The sequence below is a fragment of the Cygnus atratus genome, chromosome 3 (assembly GCF_013377495.2).
Source record: "Cygnus atratus isolate AKBS03 ecotype Queensland, Australia chromosome 3, CAtr_DNAZoo_HiC_assembly, whole genome shotgun sequence".
Taxonomy (NCBI): domain Eukaryota; kingdom Metazoa; phylum Chordata; class Aves; order Anseriformes; family Anatidae; genus Cygnus; species Cygnus atratus.
This window is the reverse complement of record NC_066364.1, coordinates 13,425,622-13,450,222: the sequence shown is the minus strand read 5'-3', so window position 1 is coordinate 13,450,222 and position 24,601 is coordinate 13,425,622. Positions and strand designations below refer to the sequence as shown.

General features: G+C 36.9%; 1 protein-coding gene across 3 annotated transcripts in view; it reads right to left on the bottom strand.

Moving 5' to 3' along the window:
* NBAS (NBAS subunit of NRZ tethering complex) overlaps positions 1–24,601 on the bottom strand; it is a 190,318-nt gene that overhangs the window by 49,889 nt on the left and 115,828 nt on the right. For all 3 annotated transcript variants that reach the window (XM_035562547.2, XM_035562548.2, XM_035562549.2), the window contains exons 45-48: positions 18,671–18,889; positions 18,217–18,419; positions 9,017–9,106; positions 6,418–6,613 (exon numbers count right to left, since the gene is read on the bottom strand). In XM_035562547.2, coding sequence (XP_035418440.2) covers positions 6,418–6,613; positions 9,017–9,106; positions 18,217–18,419; positions 18,671–18,889 — 708 coding nt within the window. The remainder of the gene's footprint in view (positions 1–6,417; positions 6,614–9,016; positions 9,107–18,216; positions 18,420–18,670; positions 18,890–24,601) is intronic.

The window sequence follows — 24,601 nt, the reverse complement described above, 5'->3', positions numbered from 1 at the left end:
GATGGAAAAAACAGTTTAGAATGAAATGGTAAAGAGTAGAATTTCTGATGATTTTCTGACCGCTTCTTTGCTCACACAAATTAATGGATGCTTTTAGAGAATTGCCTAGTCAAGTCCAAAGAGGAACCTGAGCCTCACTGACTGAAATTCAGAGACCTATGGTTAATGCACAGCTGATGTCAAAAGAGCAGTCGAGGTGTTTGGATGCACGTACTGTTAATTTCCACAAGGACATCACATTCCTTCTCCAATTATCTCATTTCAGGAGGTATACTGCGTATCACAGTAGGCTCAGATGGAGGTGAGAATGGAAAACAGACAAAAAAAATTTTGGGTGAGATAACAGGACTGGAATTGTTTACTTGGATTGAGTAAGCAACAGGAAAAAAAAGTGGCAAGGTACACAGAGGAGACTGATTTTCTGAATTTTACTGTCCTATAAAACACGGAACAACAACATATACAAAATCACAAAGAGAAAAATCCTTCTACAGTGCCAGTATGTCTTGCCCTCAGTGCTGTATGACCAATGCCACAAATTTAGACAGTCATAACCTAAGGCTGTGTTATCGTTTACCCATACATTTCTTTGCAACATAGTAACTCTGAATATCTCACTAGTGAGATCTTAATTTTTCTAAAGCTGTGATAAAAGCACAATATGCAACTGTTTAAACCATTCCCCATTTATACCATCATTACAAAAGAACTATTACAAAAAGCGATATTCCACATGAATTCACTCCAGAGCACATTCATCTTCCTCTAAAGCAACTGCAGTAGCCATGGAGTATCGTTATACCCAAGGCTTGCATTGGAAACCGTCATGTTCACTCAAGCTATACTGCTTCTCTCTTCACTTCTTCACTTTGTCTTATCCATTTTACTTGTGCAGTTAATGGAAAATTTTTCATTTGCATCCTAAAGTATTTAATCAATCATACACACTACAGCAGTTTATGTTTCCAGAAAAAAATACAATTTACATGTTTTCATATGGATAAATCGCATCTTCAAGAAATGGAAATTAGTGTTTTAAAATATTAATTAAAACTTACATTTAATTTCTTAAACCTAACTTTTATGCATTACCGGTAGAGAAACAATGTCTCTAGAATTATAAACATCATCTTAATAAATTATCTAAAAGTTGATAGGACCATAAATCCTTCTTCTAAGTAAGCATGTTTCACAACTAAAAATGGCTGAGGATTAAACAGATACTGTTCCTTCACCTGTATTTTGCCAGATCCAGCTAAATGCAGGTCATTGCTATCAGAAAGCTGATAAATGCCTCCAGCAAAATGACTTGGGAATTCTTGCCTCTTTGCTTTCCATATACTTGTCCTCCAATCTAGCTGACACAAGTACAAGCAATAGGTAAAAGCTGAAAATAATGTGACACATTGAAACCTTTCTTTATGAAATCATGGAAAAAAATGTAAACATATTTTTCATACACTGGGGAAGAGGGACAAAAAAGCCAATGGAGACTTGAAAGCCATAAACAAGTTCTAAGAAAGTCATTACGTTAATGTAGGTATTACAAAGGTTGCTGAGACACATACAGTTTGCATGCAACATACATAAATGGCCTATATGAAGGAACTGTAAATGGGGGGGGCTGCGCATATCAAACACACATTAATCGAGTAATTTTTCAAAGTTAAATTTAAAAAATAACATAAAATAAGTAAGGGTCCTAAAGTTACGATCTCAAATTTGTATTAGATATCCCTTAAGAATTTTAAAAAACGTTTAGCCCTCAGCAGCTCTCTGTACCCTCTAGATCACAAAAAAAAAAAAAAACATAATATGAGGGGAAAGGCTAAATGGGATTACCTTCTCTAAATGACAAAGCTATTTGCATTTAAGTAGTATGCAAATAGTAATTACATTTTCAATTTGCATAATAATTAAACAATCCTTTAAAGACAAGATGTGTCTTATATAAGCTTCACAATTGCTAACTTCTTGTGTTAAACTAACCCTTGGTTTACCTACAGAACCTTTGCTAATGCCACTGCAACTTCCTGGGGAAAAAAAACCTCTTGTTACTGTAACTGGTCACTGTACTGAATGAGCATGCATACACGTAACCTGCTTGGTGTTATTTTACATGTCAGACACTGATGCAAGTCATTACAGACTAGAGTTTTACACATGATATGAAAACAAATGCATTTCTTATCTTAGATGGATAAAAGCTAAACTTTGATATGAACATTCTAAACCACATTTTTCTCACATCCCACCCAAGACTTTTTTAATGTACAAAAAAAGTCAGTATTTTGACCCATATTTTTCATGCACCAGTTAACTAGAAAATTACAGAACCTGAAGAACTCAGATAAAATTCATCAAGGGTATTAAAACAACACATGCCTCCTCCTTCCAGTAGGATAGGATGCTACTGGAATGTGAATTAAAGACTCTCAAGCCTTTGAAAAATGAGGACCTCTGAATTTTTAATTTTGTTAACTAATCATTAGAGAACTGGAAATTGCTGTGTTTCTGACTGTTTGATAGGTAGCTGTTTCCATAAAGTACATTTTTAATTTTGTAAGAGCTGGCCTGTTTCCCAGCAGCACATTGATTTGTTGGACCACTACTTACAGCACCTACAGCATAATTAAATATTAAGTCTCCCTTTGATGTATGCAAATCCTGACTAAGAGGATTAGTAGATACTCTGAGGGTGGCTTTCACACATTTTCTGGTAATTGAACACCGCAGTATCACTAAACTTATCTTTACTCAATAGGAATTCACATACAATCTTCACAATATTTGGTGTCCCTTTCTGTATGAAGAAATGGTAGAGGAAAAGAGGGATCTTCTAGAAGCATGCCAAAAATGCCAAGCGAGTACAGATAGAACAGTCAGGAAGAGCAAGATCATGAACCCATTTTTGAAACATTTACAACTTAAACTTCATTAATAAAACTTTTAAATATATCCCTCTAGCTAAAAATAGCATTCAGTTGTTCCCCTGACCTCCTTTTTTTTTCTTTTTCCTTCAGAATGTGACAAAGGGTTTTACTGCTTTGCTGGATGAGAAAAGATGACCAAATTAACAAAGGTGTAGTGATGTTAAAGAAATGGATACCTACAGACAAAACAGACAGATGACATCGCAGTCTGAGCACATTTCTGAAAGATGCAATTCCGTATGTCTACTTTTGACCCTGGTTTACTACAGGTCAAATTGCATTTACCCAGCAATTTGACAGAACTTTTAAACCATGCTTCAACTTCCCCTTCACATGGGTGCTTTTGCATCCTCACACTCGAAGCACTCACCTGTGTATGAGAAACTTAATTAATGCTTTCCCAAAAGCTGGGATTCAAATCTCTCTTCACTTTTCAGTAGTCATTCAACTACTGAATTATGCAGTGTTATTGTTTTACTCATGTATCATGAAGGATTTTGAAATGCATCTAGCAAAAATACAGAGAAAACAGTTTGCAATGTGCTGTCTTATTATTCTGTCTCACGTTTGTTAATCCACAGAATAAACAAATTCAATTAAATAAGGTCATCGTTTCTCCTTTCTAACACCATCTTCTAGACTAGTGTTTGACATCAGCTGACTAGAAGATAAAAAAATAGTTTAGTTAATCACTCTTTTTTTTTTTCTTGGACATTAGTGAAGAGCTCTGAACTTCAATTACTGGTACCTAACAGACAAACTAATATGACTGTTCTAAATCACTCATTAGTTATCTAGCACAAGATATTCACTCAAAACAAAGGGTTCCCATCCATCACATTTAGCTTGAACTGACTAGAAAATTAGAATTATTTTTAGGTGTGTTCCAACAGGACTCTTATGATTGCACTCTGTAGCAGGAACTGGGGTGAAAAAACAATTATTTTTACAGAAGTATGTATAAGCGTAACTGTCACTATAAAAAACATTTTTGAACTTAGCTAAATACTATATACAAAAAATTTTATATTACAGCATTGTATGGCACATTTTTATATAATTAGCTCTGAAAGGTTTGAGCTTACCTAGCACAGTAGTTACAGTTTTTACTACGTGGCTTCTTGCAGTACTTGCTTACTTATCAGGGAAAGAAGTTGAAGTGATCAACTGTTCTTTGTTGTGAGCTAACAGGGTGCTGCTTATTATCAGCACACTGCTTCCTTCACCAAAACCAGGTGTGTTTTTCTGCTCAAAAGTAGAAGTACTCTGAAAATCCACCACTTCAAAAACCAGAAATTACTGACGTATAATATGGAGAGACCTAAGCAGGCTGGAAAATTGGGTCCACAAGAATTGCACTATTTAGCAAGGATACATGTGAAGTCTTGCACTTGGGACAGCACCGTCCCATGCAGCACAAGCATGGAAGCAGCACTGCTGGGAGGGCCTTGGGGGTCCTGGAGGGCAGTGAGCTACATGTCAGTCAGCATATGCAATGCATTTGAGTAATTCCTAAAACATCACAAAACAAAAATAAACAGATGCAAGCTTTGTGTTATAAAGTTATACACATTTTTGACTTATCAGATTATGGGAAAAAATAAGTCATCTTACATCTTACATGATTCTCAAACAAGTGTAATGAGTCTCACAAAGTTTCCATCAAATACAGGTGCTTACATGATTCTCAAACAAGTGTAATGAGTCTCACAAAGTTTCCATCAAATACAGGTGCTTTTTTTCTTCTACAGATATTTCTGAAGGCTATCTATCTATCTGCTTATTTATTTATTTATTTTTTAAAACATATCCTAGTTGAACATTTTGGATTTGAAAGGCTTTTGACTAGGAAAGGGGGTTGCAGGCAACAGAAATGTTGACACAGGACACTGTATATTAACAAAAGAAACTGAGGATGAAGAAACCAATCACAGACATCCAAAGAGTGGTTGTGGAGTTAAGTGCTGATATTATTGTGAATGCAAGAGAAAAAGTAATTTCTAAAGGAGCCAAGGGATAAGTATTTTCTTTGAGATTATTATGGTGATTATTCCCTTGGATGGTCTTAGTACAGCACGTAAAAACTGAGATAGTGCTTTTGTTTTAAATGAACATAAAATGCTTTTGTGCAAAGATTTTTTGGAAGTATTAAAAATATTATAGCTCCACTAGGTTTTAACATTGGAGATAGAAGGGGAAAGGCATTGACAGAATCATAGAAAAATCATTCAGAAAACTGATGAAAATTAACTGATTTTTAATAATTCTATGTGCAGCAAATGATACTCTTATTATTTCAAAATAGCACAAGCTTCAAAGACAAGAATATTTCTTCCCGATAAGCATTTTGTATATTTTCATTGTACCTAGAAGACTAAATGTAGAACCTCTGTAGTAATACGTACTTTCATATTAATCATTTCACCAAAATGCGTTGTGAAATGTAGCATTTTAAAAAATTTCATGCATACAAGAAATGTTGTGGTTTTTTTGGTTATTCATTAATATTTCCATGTTCTACTTCATAAACTCGAGCAGTTTCATTCACGAAAACTTTCACTATAAGATCCTTACTAGTCTTAGATTAAGTTTTACATATGCTTAAGAAAATCAAAGCTTAGCATTTTCTAGCCCTTTAATTCAGAATGAAAATGAATCTGACTTAGACTAGGAAGTTTGGACTAGAAGCACTCTGCCACTCTGAGTGAGGAACAAATAATAAACAGATTAGAACAACTTTTTTCAACAATGATTTACCTTATTTTTCCTGACTTCACACTGAAAAAGACTTAAAATTCTCACTTGGACAGGTTAAGGTATGAGCTTTTTTAAGAAACTACTGCCTTAGGTGCTACCTCCTAAAAGAAACAATAGCAGCCTCTAACTATGACCAAATGCATTCCCTAAAGATTGACTCTTTTCCAGCTGAGCATGTCCCTAATGTTCTGACTACACATTCATAGAATAGTACATAAAGAGCCCAGAAAAAAAGAAACAGCAGCCAGTAATTCCCACTCTAATTCTGACTATAATGTCATAACAAATAGATAAAAAGGAAAGTAAAAGTGACAAAATTGTCTGAAAAGAAAGAATATGCAAATGTGGCGCTTAGGGACATGGTTTTAGTGGTAGACTTTGCAGCACGAGGTTAATGGTTAGACTTGATCTTAGAGGTCTTTTCCAACCTAAAAGATTCTATGATAATATTAAAAATTGAAAAATTTAATGCATGCCATAGAGAAAAATCATTAGTGTTTGATCAAGCTTGGTATTATGTGCCCCTGATCCCAAACAAAAGCTGAGGGCTCTATTAACTACTCTGTTTTTCAAAGAATCACTATGTATTAGAAACCTGATTCAAAAGGAAGGTAGAATTAGTTCTCATACTGACATCCCAACCACGTACTACAAACTCACATTTCAACATATAATCCCTGCGTAAGAACAGTCTCATGCTATTATTTACAGCAGTCAGTTTTAATACCTTTGTTTCAAGCCAACAAGCTCTGAGAACAGCTTGGGTCCTGAAGCACACAAGCAGCTTGCTATCCTCATCACTGAGATGGAAAGCTTGCTCCAGTATTTGCAATACTCTGATGCGAGGTTTCACTGGTAAAGAGTCATCACCACAGAAAGGTCTCAACCACTCCAGGAGGTCATCTGAAGAAACTACTTTCTCCCTGTAATTAAACAATACTGTGTTAAACAGACTTTGGTAATCCTAATCAAAATATTACCTACATGTATTTTTAAAGTTATTAACAACTGCATTCAATATATAAAAGAATTCATCAGAAGACTCATAAACCATTCTTGCGTTACACAGAATTAGAACCCAGATGAAATTGTGCAAAAGTGAGATCCCTCAAAATGAAATATGAAATATATTTATGAATTATGAATAGGCATATGTTCTATATGAAATACAGAGAACACCATGAGCAGTATGATCATGCCCTACAGATGCCTCCACAGAAGCAGGACACTATCTCTCGAAGAGCTCACCTTCGTGAGACAGAAGAGAACCAGCCCTCGTAAACCAGGTGCCTGAAACTAAGTGGCATAGGAATCTTAAAAAAAAAAAAAAATCAAGTAACTACATAAAGACCATAGAACTCCATCTATCCAAACAGTAACGTATTGTCTCCTACACTACCTTGACTGCCACTTTTATAACAATAATGCCAAATTTCAGCATTTAAAAATAAAAGTTGTTTTATTGTGACTGGTCCTGACCAATGCCTATACCTGCACACCATCTGACCTTATGTAAAACCAGCCTGACTGCTTGCTTTTCAGGTATGACATTTTTTTTGTATCCAACGCTTAAATTGCCCTGTATTCTTTCTTTTCTTACATATCCCTTTTTTACTTTCCATATACACAAATCAGTGTCTCCTGTGGGTCTAGCTATTTCTTGTTTATTTTCCTATATCATCATCTTTAGCAAAGTGGATTACTTTATGTCCTAACATGATAATGATTACAAAATGCCATAACTCCTAGAAGGTAAGAAAAAGTGTTAAAAGAAAAAATAATAATTTTTGTTATTTTCCTGACTTTGAGAAATAAAAAAGCTATTAATAGAATTTTTAATTTTAAAAAGTGTATTATACTGAACACATCCTAACCATGTGAGAGCATTTAAAGCATACAGATTACCATGAACTCAACTAACCAGCTAGTTGCAGACAGAATAACGTGTTCTGTACTTTACTGGCTCTAAATTACCGTGTAACAAATCAGTAAATGCTATTCTGATATTTTTTCAGTAGTATTTTAAAGTAAAGCTTATTTATTTATTTATTTATTTAAAATCAAGAAAGTGGTTCCAGGTGGAGTGTGATTTGTAACTAATGTTCTCTTATTTGTCTTAACAAGACAGATGGGAAAGTAATATCAGACAGAAAATACCAATTTAACCTGTCTTGCAGCTCTGAAATAATAAACATTGACAGCTTAGATTTTCAGATTGCAAGGATTTCAATTTTATTTAGTTTTTATTTTGTCTGAATTATGTTGTTCAGTGCAGAACTTCAGCTAAATTAGACATGCCTCAGCTAAACAGGTGGCATTCAAACTGTAAATTAAAAGTTAAAATCCAAACTGTAAATTAAGAGGAACTGTTTGAATATTTCTAGAGTTTTGCAGACCTCACACCTGATACTTACACATGCTTTCCTTAGGGGAAGATTTATATTTTGTAAGTTGAATAGCTGAAGTTTAAGATAAGTAAGAACAACTTACAACAGAATGTAAATAACTTATAATCACTTTGATTTTCGCTCCAGGTTATTGTTTTAACAGTTACGTGTTGATGAAGTACACATCTAAAGACTCCAGAAAGTGCACCTTGGAATAAAATATTACCGATTCTCCCATTCTACCTTATAATACTGTAAATGAGATTTATTGTAGATTTTGACATCAATCTACTTCAGTATCCCATGCCTATATAACGCCAGTGAAGGAACCTCCACACTATAATTTAATTGCTTTTGTTGGCTACTAGAGAGCATGGAGATTTATTTTTTTAATTATTATTATTATATACAAGTTCTTAGTTTGTACAGCTGGAAAGGAAGTTGATTTTTTTTTTCTTCCTTGCCTTTTACAGAAATGCAATGGAAAGTACATCAGTAAGACAGACCTTTATATGAACTGCAATAAGGGCATCCATAAAAGAGAATTTAAAAATAGGGATGAGCATTTATGAAATTATTTCTGAACCATACGCTACAAATATTGGTAAGTTTGATATCTAAATTCAGATATTTAAAGTGAGTCAATGTTATTTGCAAGGTATATAATAAACTGAAACAAAAACAACTAAGTACTCTACTTTTATGTTCAGAGAGTTGCTTTCTTCCAAATGATCAAGTAAAAGCTTCTGTCAGGCCTCAGGTTTTGAACCTTGTAAGTGATAGCCTGTTCCAAATAAAATCCTAGGAAATAAAGTGCAAACACATTATATACACTCATGAAAAAAAAAAAAATATCCATATTCAGTATTGTACCTTCAAGGCTTTCATGAGAAGTATCTTTCAAAGCCTAACCAAAGAATCCGTACAGTAAGTTCTTACCCTTTTTCAACACTTGCATGCACTGCAGAAACGATGCCTTCTAGGATTCCAAGTGGATCTTTCACTGACATAGAAGAACTGCCATTTGTTCTGTTAAAAGAAGACAAAATTCACCATAAAAAGTCCCTAACGTTGGATCTAAATCTGTACAACTGTAGGATACATGTAAATTGTTCAGCAACTATGGAAGTTTTCTACTTTCCCTGCTTGGTTAGTACCCTTATTTTTGTGCCAAAACAATACAGGGAGTAACAAGAGAAAAGTGGGAAAGACAAATACTAAAAGACATCAGTGAAATTGGAAAGAAAACAAAGTTAAAATTTAACATTTCTAACACAGATTAGCCTAGCAAAACACACACTTACTGTCTTAAAGATCTCATCAATAGTAAGTAAACAAATGACAGGTTACACATAAGCATCAGAATCTTTTCTTTCCAAATAACCTCTTACTGTACCATTACTGGTTTAAACAAACCAACTTGATTGTAACCTGATGTCAAAAGAATCCTTTCTGCTGATTCATGCTTATCAGAAGCAACAAAAGGAAAAAGGAGAGAATGCGTGGTCGAGAACAGTGTGTGGGAAAGGGGAAGAACAGGATGCTGCTCCATGGCTAGCTTATTGCACATTGGTAGGAATAGAAGAGTGTGAATCATATTGCCCATCAGATGTTCCAGTTACTCTATAATGTTCTTCCATGGTGAAAATAAGTATTGTAAAAAATCATCCTGATAGGAGAATGTAGCTTCACTACTAATGCAATGGAAGTGATTTTTTTTCTGCTAACATTTTCAGGGAAACAAATTTGAGATGCAACTCAGTGCTGAGAGAGGAAGAGATTTCACACTGGCATGCCAATAAATTACAGTGTCTCTTCATGCTTCACTTCAGTAGCAATGATGACTGTACTGAACTAGAAAAACAACAGTTTTGCCTATTTTAAGAGCTTGTCAATGCTGCATTGAAGTGAAGAAAGGCAAGCAAATAGTTCCAAAGTCAGTTTACTAAGGATGACTCAAAAACCCAGAGAGAAGGTATATTTTCTCTACTGTTCATCAGCATATCAAAGCTATCCTGCTACTAAAAATGTCAGCCTCTTACTATATCTCTTAAAAAAAAAAAAAAGTCCGAAGTCTGTTGATTGTTGTTTAAAGCAAAAATATACTCTGTAGCTGACTGTAATGGGTAAAAAAACCTGCAGTGTTTCACAGATTTTGTGTCAAGAATTATGAGTTTTTAGTTTTCTCATTTATTATTTCAGAAAGGTAAATATTTTGCCTAGAAATGATTATATGGTATGGCATACAAACCTAATTCTTAAAACCTTTAATGTCTTCCTGCATTCAATACTTGTTTTTAAACTTAACAGATGACCAGCACTTCAGCAAACAGCACTAGATTAAAAAACATGTGACTCCATTCAGAACAGATACTAGATAATTTGTTGCACGATGAAATCTAAACCTCATTTTACCTTACCACTCATTTTGTGTTATTATAACATACGCGTAAGTATGAAGTAAGACTACAAAGCTCTTAACACCAGTCTTTTTCTCAAAAAATATTGTTACTTGGATGGGATTATCACAGAAGTGCTATTGTTAATACCAATACTGTCACATGGTAGTTCAGAAAATTTTAGAAATGTTAAGTTCAAATCCATATATTTTTAAAAACATATTCTGATTATTTGGAAGTAATCAGATTATAGTTTATGGCAAAGAAACATCCAGGATTCCAGATTCCCAAAGAGGGAAAATGTCTGTCCAGTCAAATATTTCAGTCTCAGAAAAGTCTGTATTTTTCCACAGAGGAGACACAACAGATCAGAATGCGCCATAAAATGAAACAAACAAAACCTTCTATATTTAAATGCACAAGTGTGCACAGCACTGTACAAATGTGGAAATTATAGAAGGAACAGCAGTATTAAAGTAACCATTCATTGCAAGTAGCTACATGCATTAAAAGGTGGTTTCAAATTTGTTTTAAAATAAAAAAGCCAATAAAATTTACAATATATTCCCAGAGTGACCAGAGATAAGTCACTTCACTAATGACCTCTCTAAAGGCCAGCTTTAAACTTTTCTGTATTATTTTGTTTCTTTTTTTTAGTAAGTTTTTAATAAAAGGACATCAAAAGCACGTGAATATTGCGTATCTAAAGAAAACTAGAGGAATGTTTATAAACCTTACATACTAAGAAGAGAATGATAGTTATCTGAAACAGAAAATAAATAAGGCTGCAGTTAGGGACGGGACATGGAGATCTTAGCAGTTCTACTTACTCAAAATTATATTTAATGTACCCATGTAAATTTCATATGAATGGACCAGCAAACCTTAGCTTCTGCGTTTCTTCAATTTTGCAGACTGATTCTGAACAGTCACTTGCTTTACAAAAGCCCTTAATCTCTAATTAGACATGAGAGTCTGTAGCTCCTACGGCAACCAGGTTCTGAGCACTTCGAAAAACGTGGTTAAAGAGAAACATATACACAAAAGCTGATGGACATTTCTGAAAACACAAAAACACTCTGTTTCAGACAATACAGCTGTGAAGCCATATCTTGGGTATGGTAGATACATTAACATTTATTCAAAGTTTAGAGTTTGTCATCCACGGACAGTTACTATTCTACTGAGAGGGAGGCAAGGAGAAGAAAAGAAAAAGAGGCAAATCTCAAGCAGTAAATTAGAGCTATCTATACTAAAAATGTATGTAAAAGAAATTAAGGCTAGCACTTTTTTAAAGCTTAATATTGCCTGTACTTCCCAAGAAGTTCCCAAGAATTGTTACAGAAACTAAAGAGATTACAGCCCACAAGACAAATATTGTGTCAAGTTTGTTTTGTTCTTAATGATTTAAAATTAACAGCTACTAACAGAATCAAATATAATTAATGAAGGATTATTTTTTTATACAGATTATATGCTACTTGATGCATGTTTTAAACAACATACGATTCAGCATTCACCTCAAAACTCCTAGGTATAAGCCTGGTGTAATTACACTGATAACGGCTTATTTTGATTTCAGTTCAGTTTCAGAAAAAGTGATGTATATTTAATCAAGTTCTTCAAATGCAACAAAGTACAAAGAATGCTTGAAAGGAGAATAAATTAAATCCATCTAAGTCTTTTAACCTAATTATACTATTCATCATAAATACTTGATAATCCTTTTCTTTCTCCAGCCGTATTTTTCTCTATTTTGTGTTTCCTTTAAATATCAGGAAAATAAGCAAGTAATACATTGTTGGTGTTATCATTCCAAGCTGGGGAAAAGAAGCCACAACGTCAAACAGTCATTTCTGTCAGAATTATTATCAAATTGTAAGATACCAAGTTGCAAGATTTCCCAGAAGAACCCCTGCTCAAATGAGATGAGATGGTGAAAAATCCGCTTTCTTCCTAAGTTAGGTGCTCAGTCTATTAAATACAAATTCAAAATTTCCACCAAACCTGTCCTGCTCATTGCCTGCTGAATACTTCCAAAATTTCACGAAACACAAAATCCATCTGAGCACCTATGATAAGACATTTAAGAGTTTCAGACGAAGGAGGCCATAATGTCTTCAACAGATAAACTGTCTTCCCTGACTACATAGACTCTTAAGTAGAAGATCCTCACTCACAATACAAAACTTCTCTTCATCATCCATGAACATTCCTAAAGTCATGGATCATGGAAAGTTTCCAATACACAACATGAGTGATCTTGGTCACTGAATAAATTGAATCTTAGATAAGTCTAATTAGACTACCAGCATTACCAAAACCTTATTCAAATCCCATGATTTCTTCTGAAGAAGTAACTCATTTCTCTTGACATTAGCTTTTTCCATAGGCAAACAAGAAAGTGAAAAATACAGTCCTCATACAAAGTTTTCAGATATGCTTTGTTAGAGAGATTTTATACATACCAATGCAAGATTTTCTACTTGAAATTTTGTGCACTAGAATTACAGAGTCAAGGAAGATAAAAGCAGTTAACAGAACTGGACAATACTGTGTCTGAAATTACATGGTTAGACAAATAACTGTTATATTTAACAAGAGTTACTGTTTCTGAGAAGGTATGAGAGATGTTAAGCCTGTAATATTGTACACTTGAAAAATGAATAGAATAGAATAGTTCAGTTGGAAGGGACCTTCAAAGATCATCTAGTCCAACTGCCTGACCTCTTCGGGGCTAACCATAAATTTAAGTGTGCTATTGAGGGCACTGTCCAAATGACACTGGAATACCAACAGGCATGTGACATCAGCCACCTCTCCAGAAAGCCTGTTCCAGTGTTTGACCACCCTCACGGTAAAGAAATTTTCCTGATGTCCAGCCCAAACCTCCCCTGGCACAGCTTTGTGCCATTCCCTTATGTCCTATCATTGGTTACCAGGGAGAGGTGACCGGCACCTCCCTCTCTGCCTCCCCACCTCAGGAAGCTGCAGACAGCAATGAGGTGAGGCTGCCCAAACCTAAACACGGGAGGAGAATCACCTCTTTTGACCGGCTGGCTATGATGGTGTTTGATGCAGCCCAAAATGCAGCTTGTCCTCTTGGCTGCCAGGGCACACCACTGGCTCCTGTTGAGCCTCCTGCTGACTAGCACCCCCCGATCCCCTTCTGCTGAGCTCATCTCCAGTCTGTACCCATGTCTGGCATTACTCCATCCCAGGTGCAGAACCCAGCATGAAGACAAAAAGTAATTTAATCTTTCACAAAGGCAACATTTTCTTGAAGAATCTTCTGCAGTAGTCAGTCAATACTTTAATAACAGAAGATATTTCACTGTGTTTGAAGGGGGGTTGTAGTTATGAAACTCGAAGGAAGGATGCATATTTTCAGTCACAGAAGCGGTGTGTCTCTGCTTAAGTTTCAGGTAAATCACAGGCACTACCACATTTTTTCACATCCACACAGGCCTACTTCACTTACGGTCACAGTACCTTAATTACATTCCCTGTCACCATAGCTACGGAAGATCCAGGGAAACTCCAGTTCAGTGTTATAACCCTACAAGCACCACTCTGAATGTTAATTGTTGAAGGAATTTCTTGCAAAAGTACTACATAAAATAACCGCACTGTATAACACATCAAAGCTCAGGAAAAAAAAAAGTATGAAGAGTTTTCCCTTGAAATGTTACAATTACTGAAGAACAATTCAGCTTTCCAGGTTCACAGGCAAGACTTTTTCTTTAAACATATCTTTTTGCCCATGAACCCTGAAGCTAAAGTGTTGCACAAAAATGCTGTGGTTAATGTGTTTTGATTTGTGTTATGGTCTAGCTAGAAAGCTAATATCTGAGCATAGGATAGAGATGCATCCAATTTCATTCACAGCAATGGCATCAAAGCCAGCAGTCTTAAGAGATAACAAGTCACAACCTTTCTTTTAAATGCTCGCTATATTTAAAGAGACTCTACCTTATAATATTATCACCTTGCTGAATTTCATAAGAGGGATGATATTATTTCAAGTATTTTTATTCTACATTGGATTTTACCTTATGCTTTTTACCACTGTAGTAGGCAAACTTTCAATACTTCATTATGTGATTACTACCTACCACATGACTTTCCTCTCATCCTGTTGCACAGAGAAAAGTAAATTAACTGGGGCATCTTGTTTTATAACATTTTTTTTTAACATCAGTTTGTATTTATAAAGAAGAATACTTGTCAAAAGAATGCACATCACACACCAGATGAAAGTTGTGTATTTTTGAGTTCTTCTGAGGCCTCCAAGTAATTCCTCTGCCTTTCCATTTTTTTCCACTGGAGGGATACACTTTCCATTCTTTAATGGTTTAATGGTTTTCCATTCTTTAAGTACTGATTAGGAGTTATCGGTTGTGGTCTATATGCAAAAACTTTACTAAATAAATTTTCAGACATTCCAGCTTTGCAATGCATATAAAAAGCAAATATGTTAGTATGGAGAAGAGTAAAAAGGAGAAATTCAAGAGGTCCATCCTAGTCTGCATATCAATGAGAATCACTACAGTTGATTTAAATAGACTTTATATCCAGATGTATCACACAGTCCAGATGTATTATTCCAGCCAGGAACATCAGGACCTTGATTATCTAAAGCCAAATTATTCCTCACCAAATGGACAGGTCCAGACAAGAAAGACAACGCTACTGATGTTGCTATGCAGAAAACTCTACCATCACTGAGGATGCTATGAACAGTCAAACTGAGTGAGAGGAGACATTCATTTTCTGTCAAAGAGGGCTGCAAATGCTTTGACAGGCTGCCTTCTTTTTATCTGTGGCTCTTCAATCTGATTATACACATAATCACTAAGGAAAAAAAATAGGTAGAGCTATAGATTATTTCCCATGCTATATTTGTTTCTGGTATGTGCATTCAGATCATCCTACCCACGTGTAATTTTTCCACATGCAAAAAAAAATCAAATAAATTGCAAAAGCTGGTCTTAAAAGTGATAGAGTTTAACAGCCATCTAACAGTTGAATGCTCTTTAGTCTGTGTTGCATACATCTCTGTGGAACAGAAATACTTCAGAAGAGAGTTCTAGATAAATAGTTAAGTGAGAAATAACTGGTCACTTATTATGATATAAAATTACCTTCTCCCCTATCCCCCACCCTTACTCCCCCTCAAAAAAAATAAAATAAGTTTTCCACTGATCACATTAGGTCACCAATACAGTGATCTTTCACTTGGAATATTGAGTACATCAAAGACACAGCCAGGCAGAGGTAGCACTCTGCAACATCAAATCCAAGACAGCGCCTACAAATAAAAATCCCTGATGAATTACTGTCACTGGACTACAGAAGAACAACAACAAAAAAAAACACACAAAGAAAGTGAGTATTTTTATGTTGCTCTGAAGGAGAAAGAACATAACCAACAAAAAGATTTCTAAGAGCTGATTGGTATTCTGTCAACGATGATGAAAAAACAAAAAACACCACCACACACACAAAAAAAAAAAAACACTTGTGCTCTATTTTTTTCCTGGCAACATGAATAATGACATAGATGCAAAACCCTAGAACTTCATTCTCTGTTTGCTTCCTTCAGAATTTCACATCTCAGCTCTAGTCCAACGGCAATGGAGACTGAACATACTCTTTGGTTAAATTATGTCAGAAAACATCCAGAAAGACACTCTGATTCAGTCATGTTAAGTCATAGGGCTGAACGCTGCTAACTCCTTGACAGGAAAAACGACAGGTTGTTCCTACGTGGCTACAAAAATTCAGGAACTTTCAAATACCCTAAACCTTGTTAAAGAATAAGGGCATCTTCACAGGCTTATTCAATCCTAACAAACTGTTATCAATGTACACTCACCTTGTAGATTGTCATTTGAGCCCGCAAACCACATTCCCTATTACTTCACTGTCCTAATAAATAACCTATCCTTAGAATAGTGCCTTACACTGTGGTAGGACAAAGGTTGAACCTCAAAAGACATACTAACTTAAGTCTCATGTTATGTGCCAAAGGAATTTTGTAGTCACCATGGCTATGAAAGCTGCCAAATCTCTTACCAAACCACAGGAGGTATTACAAATGGCAAACTCAGCTAGGACTGAGCATTAAACACGATGAACAAAAAGCACCTTATTTCACTGAACAGTTTTTCAATAAACATGCTTTTCTTTCCCTCGCTTGTGTCCATATTCTTACTATGCTCACACACATGTATTTTTAACAGCCCTATATTCCCAGAGATATTACATTCTCCCAGATGCCAGTTACATTAAAATGGTTTCAGCCTCAGACTCGTCAACGAAAGCAACATTCCTTCTGGGCTAAAAGACATTACATACATTAAATAGAGGCTGCTGCTAACCCAACAGGCAGTATACTCTTCAATGCAGGAATCTTCCTTCCTTCCTTAAGATATGACAAGTACTGAAGGAACATACCATGATTACAGTAGTTCTACAGATTCTTTCTCACAAGTGTTAGAATTCAGAAGCCACACTACAAAGAATCATGCAACAAAAAGATCATTGTAGAGAAGTTAACATAAACTCTGAACTCTCTGATAATGAGATTAAGATGGCCACCATCAACTTATTTCATCTTCCTTTGTATCATTCAGGTCTCACCAACATCTCAATAGAATTATTCAACGATGTGTAACTATAAACTGTATGGAAATTAGTTATTTTGTATTTTCTCTATACTTTTAAAATAAGAGATGACTCAGCTTGCTGGAGTTGTATGAACAGATTGGTTTGGTTTATGTAACACAGTGGAAAGGACAATTGCTGAGGTTTTGGAACTGTGAATTCTAGAAAAAGATAGAAATAAAGCCTTACTTCTGGCAGGGAATGCCTCTGTGATGGCACTATCAGCAGCAATAAACAGTAAGTGTCAACACTGAAAAAGTTGATCAAATAAATGTCCTTCCTCACATCAGAAATCTGTTTCTGTCCAGGTAGTCAGCTAATTGTGTGTTTTGTTTGCTTTTTAATCATTGCTGCTTTTAAATGCTGCAGGAAGCATAGAACAATTAGATTTGCTGTTTAATTTGGGGGTTGGATATGATACAGAGGGAGGTGGAAGAGCAAAAACTTAAAGAAGTGTTCTTCAAGAGAACAAAGATTTATGGCCTATATATTCATGATTTTAAAGTAACACATCTCAAAAGCTTGAAAATTATAAAAAAAGAAAAAATAGAATGTTCCCCAAAATACCCTGGCAAGTTATTCAAAAGATGGAAATTGTACTTCTTCCTGTAGTTGTGGCAACAGCTGTTGCTAGACTTCTGCTGCCCAAATACCTGCAGAAGCATGTACACACTATCTCCAACAAACATGTTTTTAATTCTGTTGTTCTTAAAACGAGAATTATGTCCAATCATAAATTTTCCAAAAAATCATAAATGCACAAACACACACATAATGAAACAATATTGTAAAGCCAAGATTTAAAATTTAAAAGCACTTTTCAGTGAACAGGATGAGCTACGTTGCTTGTTTTGTTCAGATTGCCCAGGCTTCCCAAACTCAGAGAAATATAACTGTCTTATCTGAATATAAAATTATAGGTCAGCAAGAGCATAAGAACTCAGTTCTTCTCACTGCCCAATCTTCTGTAAAATCCAGACATTCAAAGCAAGCAAGTGCTCAACATATATATATATATTTTATTTAAAAAAAAAAAACGGGGGAGAGATTCAATGGTTGTAGTAGACTTACCTTAGAGTGCATATAATTTTTTTAATAGCACACTGAACAATGTCCTTGGGAGAAAGACCTAGATCTCCAACAGCAACTTGTATCAACTGTTGTATCATGTCCAGGGGCTGACCATCTATACACATAGTTACTGCTTGGTCATGGATTTTTTCTCTCTCTGATCTTGACAAATCATATAAATAGCCATACTTCTGTAGTACATCCTGTGAACAGATAATTTTTGAACATGAAACAGTGTACTCTTTATTTACAGGTACATTTTATTCAGGGTCTTTATTTCTACCAAGATAATATATATACTACAAAACAGAAAAGACTGATGGAATAGAATTTTAAAAGACCAGGTCAACAAAAACAAAGCTGTAAAACACTAATAAAATATGACAGCAGCTTGATGTGCATCACTGCTACTTATGGCTACACTCAAAATAAGCATGTGATCAGTAACCATTACCTGTTCGCTGTTTTTCAAGTAAGTGATAAAACTATGAGTGAGCGTTTCCAGATGAGCAAGAGATTGCTGCAAGTGATTCAGAGTTTTTTCATAAGCAACAGATGGATTTTCAGCATCTTCCATGTCATTCTCAGAAGGTTTTTTTCTTGATTTATCAGAAAGATGTTTGACTGCCTTAATAGCCTTCTTAGTCACTTCTATCCTGGCTTCAACTGTCAGCTGAAAAAGATTGCTCAATATTTAATCATTATTATTATCTGTACGCTACTATTTGTATTACAGCAGTGCCTAGAGTTCAGGTAGCTCCACTTTCCTACATTATTGTACAAAACTAAATGAGATATTTTAGGAGAAACAACCATATTTCTTATTAGTCATTTATTCAAAAAAAAGATCAGTATTCCATGTACTTTCTTCTGTTATCCTTTCTTTTATTGACGTTGAATTTGATTCACAATAGAACATACTAAACTTTCCTTAACAAATAACATTTGTGATTTTTGCAGACTGTCACTTTTTGGTGGTGGTGGTTTTTGCTGTTGGTGTGTTGTTTTTTTTTTTCTTTTAATTTTGTATTAAGAGATGTCTGGGGATCATTCTACAACATGAACTGAAAAACCCAAACACTGAAAATTAACTTAAGGTTAGTTTTGTTAGGTTTAGATTATGGATTGAAATGTATTTCTAAGACTATGATCATAAGTAAAGACCACTTGGAGGTCTACAACTTAGGCCATGTATACTTTGATCTGCTTGCACATTTACCACAGCTACTTCACCGGTGTGCTGCCGGTACATACAACCTACACCACGCTACTACTGCAATGAAGATTTTGCAGCTATCAAGTCTTTTTCCGTCTCTCAAAGAATCGTATTACAGTTTCACGATTTTTAAAAAGTGCAGGCTACAACAGATTGGATGTGAGGGAGACACAAACTCCTTTCAAATTGACTTATTTAAAGCACAAGTTATACAGAACAGCAAGTTACTATTTTGAAAGACCTTTACAACTACATGTATCTAGGCATTAAACCAAAACAAGAAAGTCTTTATTTTTTTTTCCATTAAACGTCTCATGGAGATGAACTTCTGGATACACAGTTATACACACACTGAATGAAGTCTCCCACTATGCCTCCATCAGGCACGAAGGGGTCATTCCTGTGTGTCAGAATGGAACTGAGTACTTTAGAACAGAAGCTAGGCAATAGATTTCTAAGCTTCCAGAAACCAAGAGTACTTTAAGAACAGATGCAGATAGAAATACTCTTCATACAGACACACATGCAGCAGACTGCTGTGGGACCAGTAAAACTGCTGTCTTGGACTTCCGGAGGGCTGACTTTGAGCTGCTCAGGACGATGGTTGGCCGAGTCCCTTGGGAGGCGGTTCTGAAGGGCAGAGGAGTCCAGGAAGGCTGGGCGCTCCTCAAGAAGGAAATCTTAATGGCACAGGAGCGGTCCGTCCCCACGTGCCCAAAGACGAGCCGGCGTGGAAGAAGACCGGCCTGGCTCAACAGAGAGTTGCGGCTTGTGCTTAGCAGAAAAAAGAGGGTTTACAATCTTTGGAAAAAAGGGCGGGCCACTGAGGAGGACTACAAGGATGTAGCGAGGCTGTGCAGGGAGAAAATTAGAAAGGCCAAAGCTCATCTGGAGCTCAACCTGGCTACTGCCGTTAAAGACAACAAAAAATCCTTTTACAAATATATCAACGCGAAACGGAGGACTAAGGAGAATCTCCATCCTTTACTGGATGCGAGGGGAAACCTAGTTACTAATGATGAGGAAAAGGCTGAGGTGCTTAATGCCGCCTTTGCCTCAGTCTTTAGCGGCAATACCGGTTGTTCTCTGGATACCCAGTGCCCTGAGCTGGCGGAAGGGGATGGGGAGCAGGATGTGGCCTTCGCTATTCATGAGGAAATGGTTGGCGACCTGCTAAGGAGCTTGGATGTGCGCAAGTCGATGGGGCCGGATGCGATGCACCCGAGGGTACTGAAAGAACTGGCGGAGGAGCTGGCTGAGCCGCTTTCCATCATTTATCGGCAGTCCTGGCTATCGGGGGAGGTCCCAGTTGACTGGTGGCTAGCCAATGTGACGCCCATCTATAAGAAGGGCCGGAGGGTAGACCCGGGGAACTATAGGCCTGTTAGTTTGACCTCAGTACCAGGAAAGCTCATGGAGCAGATTATCTTGAGGGTCATCACGCGGCACTTGCAGGGCAAGCAGGCGATCGGGCCCAGTCAGCATGGGTTTATGAAGGGCAGGTCCTGCTTGACGAACCTGATCTCCTTCTATGACAAAGTGACGCGCTTGGTGGATGAGGGAAGGGCTGTGGATGTGGTCTACCTTGACCTCAGTAAGGCTTTTGACACCGTTTCCCACAACATTCTCCTCAAGAAACTGGCTGCTCGGGGCTTGGACTGGCGTACGCTTCGCTGGGTTAGAAACTGGCTGGATAGCCGGGCCCAGAGAGTTGTGGTGAATGGAGTCAAATCTGGTTGGAGGCTGGTCACAAGTGGTGTCCCCCAGGGCTCGGTACTGGGGCCGGTCCTCTTTAATATCTTTATCGATGATCTGGATGAGGGCGTCCAGTGCACCCTCAGTAAGTTTGCAGATGACACCAAGCTAAGTGCGTGTGTCGATCTGCTCGAGGGCAGGAAGGCTCTGCAGGAGGATCTGGATAGGCTGGAGCGATGGGCTGAGGTCAACTGTATGAAGTTCAACAAGGCCAAGTGCCGGGTCCTGCACCTGGGGCGCAACAACCCCAAGCAGAGCTACAGGCTGGGAGATGAGTGGCTGGAAAGCTGCCTGGCCGAGAAGGACCTGGGAGTATTGGTTGATAGTCGGCTGAATATGAGCCAGCAGTGTGCTCAGGTGGCCAAGAAGGCCAACAGCATCCTGGCCTGTATAAGAAGCAGTGTGGCCAGCAGGTCTAGGGAAGTGATTGTCCCCCTGTACTCGGCTCTGGTGAGGCCGCACCTCGAGTACTGTGTTCAGTTTTGGGCCCCTCGCTACAAGAAGGACATGGACGTGCTCGAGCGAGTCCAGAGAAGGGCGACCAAGCTGGTGAGGGGTCTGGAGAACAAGTCTTACGAGGAGCGGCTGAGGGAGCTGGGCTTGTTCAGCCTGGAGAAGAGGAGGCTCAGGGGCGACCTTATCGCTCTCTACAGTTACCTTAAAGGAGGCTGTAGCGAGGTGGGGGTTGGTCTGTTCTCCCACGTGCCTGGTGACAGGATGAGGGGGAATGGGCGAAAGTTGCGACAGGGGAGTTTTAGGTTGGATGTTAGGAAGTACTTCTTTACCGAAAGGGTTATTAAGCATTGGAGCGGGCTGCCCAGGGAGGTGGTGGAGTCACCATCCCTGGAGGTCTTTAAAAGACGTTTAGATGTAGAGCTTAGCGATATGGTTTAGTGGAGTACTTAGTGTTAGGTCGGAGGTTGGACTCGATGATCTTGAGGTCTCTTCCAACCTAGAAATCTGTGTCTGTGTCTGTGTCTGTTCTTAACCCAGCAGCCTCAGCTGGAAGTCCAAAACAAAGTCTGAAATACCATTTTTAAAATTCATGTATACTTCGCTAATTTTTAATTTCAAGTACCATTTTAAAGATGCTTGCAATATACTTTCTTTCCTCTGTCCATACCCACAGCATTAGATACTTTAACGGTATACTGGACAAAGACATGCAAACAACTTCAATTTTCAAGTCAAATTACACAATAAATAGAAAACAAAGCTTGAATCTGTATAGTACTGAATAAGAAAGAGGCTGATTTACCATAAAAAGAGGAAAATTAAGCTGCTATAAACATTCTTTTTAAGAAAGTCAATTTGATATTTACATCATGAATTAGACTTATCTACTTGTAAAGCCACAGAAAGCTTTACAAAGAATAGTGAGTGGAATGTTTTACAGCTTTTATATATACATGCATATTACTTTTCGCTAAAAATACATGGTGAAAAATGTAGGGGTTGCTCTCATGTTTTAGTGCTGTTGCTGTAAACCACAGCAATTATCTACTGCTATTTAATACTAGAAGCAAAATGGGAGGACATTTTGGGAAGAACCAAGGAAATCTTGCCAGTATTAACAGAGTAAATACAAAGGATATCATAAAATCATATGGTTTGGGTTGGAAGACACCTTAAGGGTCATCTAGTTCCAACCCCCCTGCCATGGGCAGGGATACCTTCTACTAGACCAGGTTGCTCAAAACCCCATCAAACCTGACATTAAACATTTGCAATGATGACATCTGCAATGATGAGGCATCCATAAGTTCTGTGGCAACCTGTTCCAGTGTTTCACCACCCACATAATGAAGAATTTCTTCTGAAGATGTTACCTAAAACGTCCCTCTTTCAGATTAAAGCCATTACCCCTTGTCCTGTTTCTACACATCCTTGTAAAAAGTCCTTCTCTGTCTTTCTAATTAAGCTCCTTTATATATTGAAAAGTTGGAAAAAGTTTTAACTGGAACCTTCTCTCATCCAGGCTGAACAACCCCAATTCTCTCAACCGTTCTTCACAGTAGAGGTGCTCCAGCCCTCTGATTGTTTTTGTGGCCCTTCTCTGGACCTTCTCCAATAGGTCCATGTCTTTCTTATACTGGAGACCCCAGAACTGGATGCACTCCTACAAGTGGGATCTCATGAGATCAGGACAGAGGAGAATTACCTCCTTCAACCTGCTGGCCACACTTCTATTTATGCAGCCCAGGATACAGTTCAAAAATGAATCATTTCCATTCCCATTAACAGGAATTAGGTATGATTTTGTTACTTTGAACAAGGTCTCAACATCAGGTTTTACTATAAGCAGGGAAAAGGTGAGACTCTTCAGATCACATTAAAATTTAATTACCACGGATGGATTTATGTATCCATTTTGTAAACCTCATAAAAGATTAAAACATTTACCTTTTTCATTTTTCCTCTTCTACTGTATATTCTAATGTTCAAAATGCAATTAAGAGAGATGCAAAAGGCAAACAATTCAAGTACTCCATCTAACTGTTATATCCTAGAGAACAGTGTGAATATACTGCATGCTTATAAGTCATGATGCTATCAGCGTATACAGAATAAAGCATTAAAAAAAAAGAATACAGGTTCTTCCCAAGACCATTTTAATTTTGCTTTCATATTTGCATAAAGCTGAACTGTAGCACTACTAACATTTCATTTCTCTGATTATTTTATTCTCAAACATGAATGGCTATCCCTCCATATTTCTAGTCAGTTCAGTAATGAGATTTGGTGTCATACCCTGTGACAAAAAAACAGCTTAGGGGCTAGTTCAATTTTTGTTTGAATGTGAAGTTGAGTTTTCCTTTTAAAAAGTTTTTACAGTTTAAAAACATTTTTAATTTTATAGGCCACATGTGATAAGAAGTCCTAAAAAGCTGTTTTCATTTTCAAGTAAAGGAATATCACACACTATTTCAGCTCAACAGATTTCACTCCTTAGGGTGAAAACTCATCACAGAAGCCCATTTCCTTAAGAATATCTAAGTATTTCTCAATAAAGTATTGTACAAGTAACATTTACTCGTGTATGAAGATCCTGACCCCGCCACTCTTACTGCCAGTGATTAACATTCAACTCTGAGATGACAGAAACAGCTTCCCTTTTAATTCCACAGAAACCTGGGATTCCAGCGACATAATCACAGAATGGCTGAGGTAGGAAGAGACCTCTGGAGGTAACCTGGTCCAACCCCTTCCCAAGCATGGACACCCAGGACCAGTTCCTAAAAATCCTACTTCCACTATCTCGCTTTAAGCTTCTCCTCAAGGTCCGCTAAAAAAAAAAAAAAAAGAAAAACTTTGCTGTCTCAGTGAGATTAGAGATTACTTCATGGTAATCATTATGCTTTTTTTTTTTTTCAGTCCTTTACCTATAATTAAGTATCAATACCTCCATGAAAT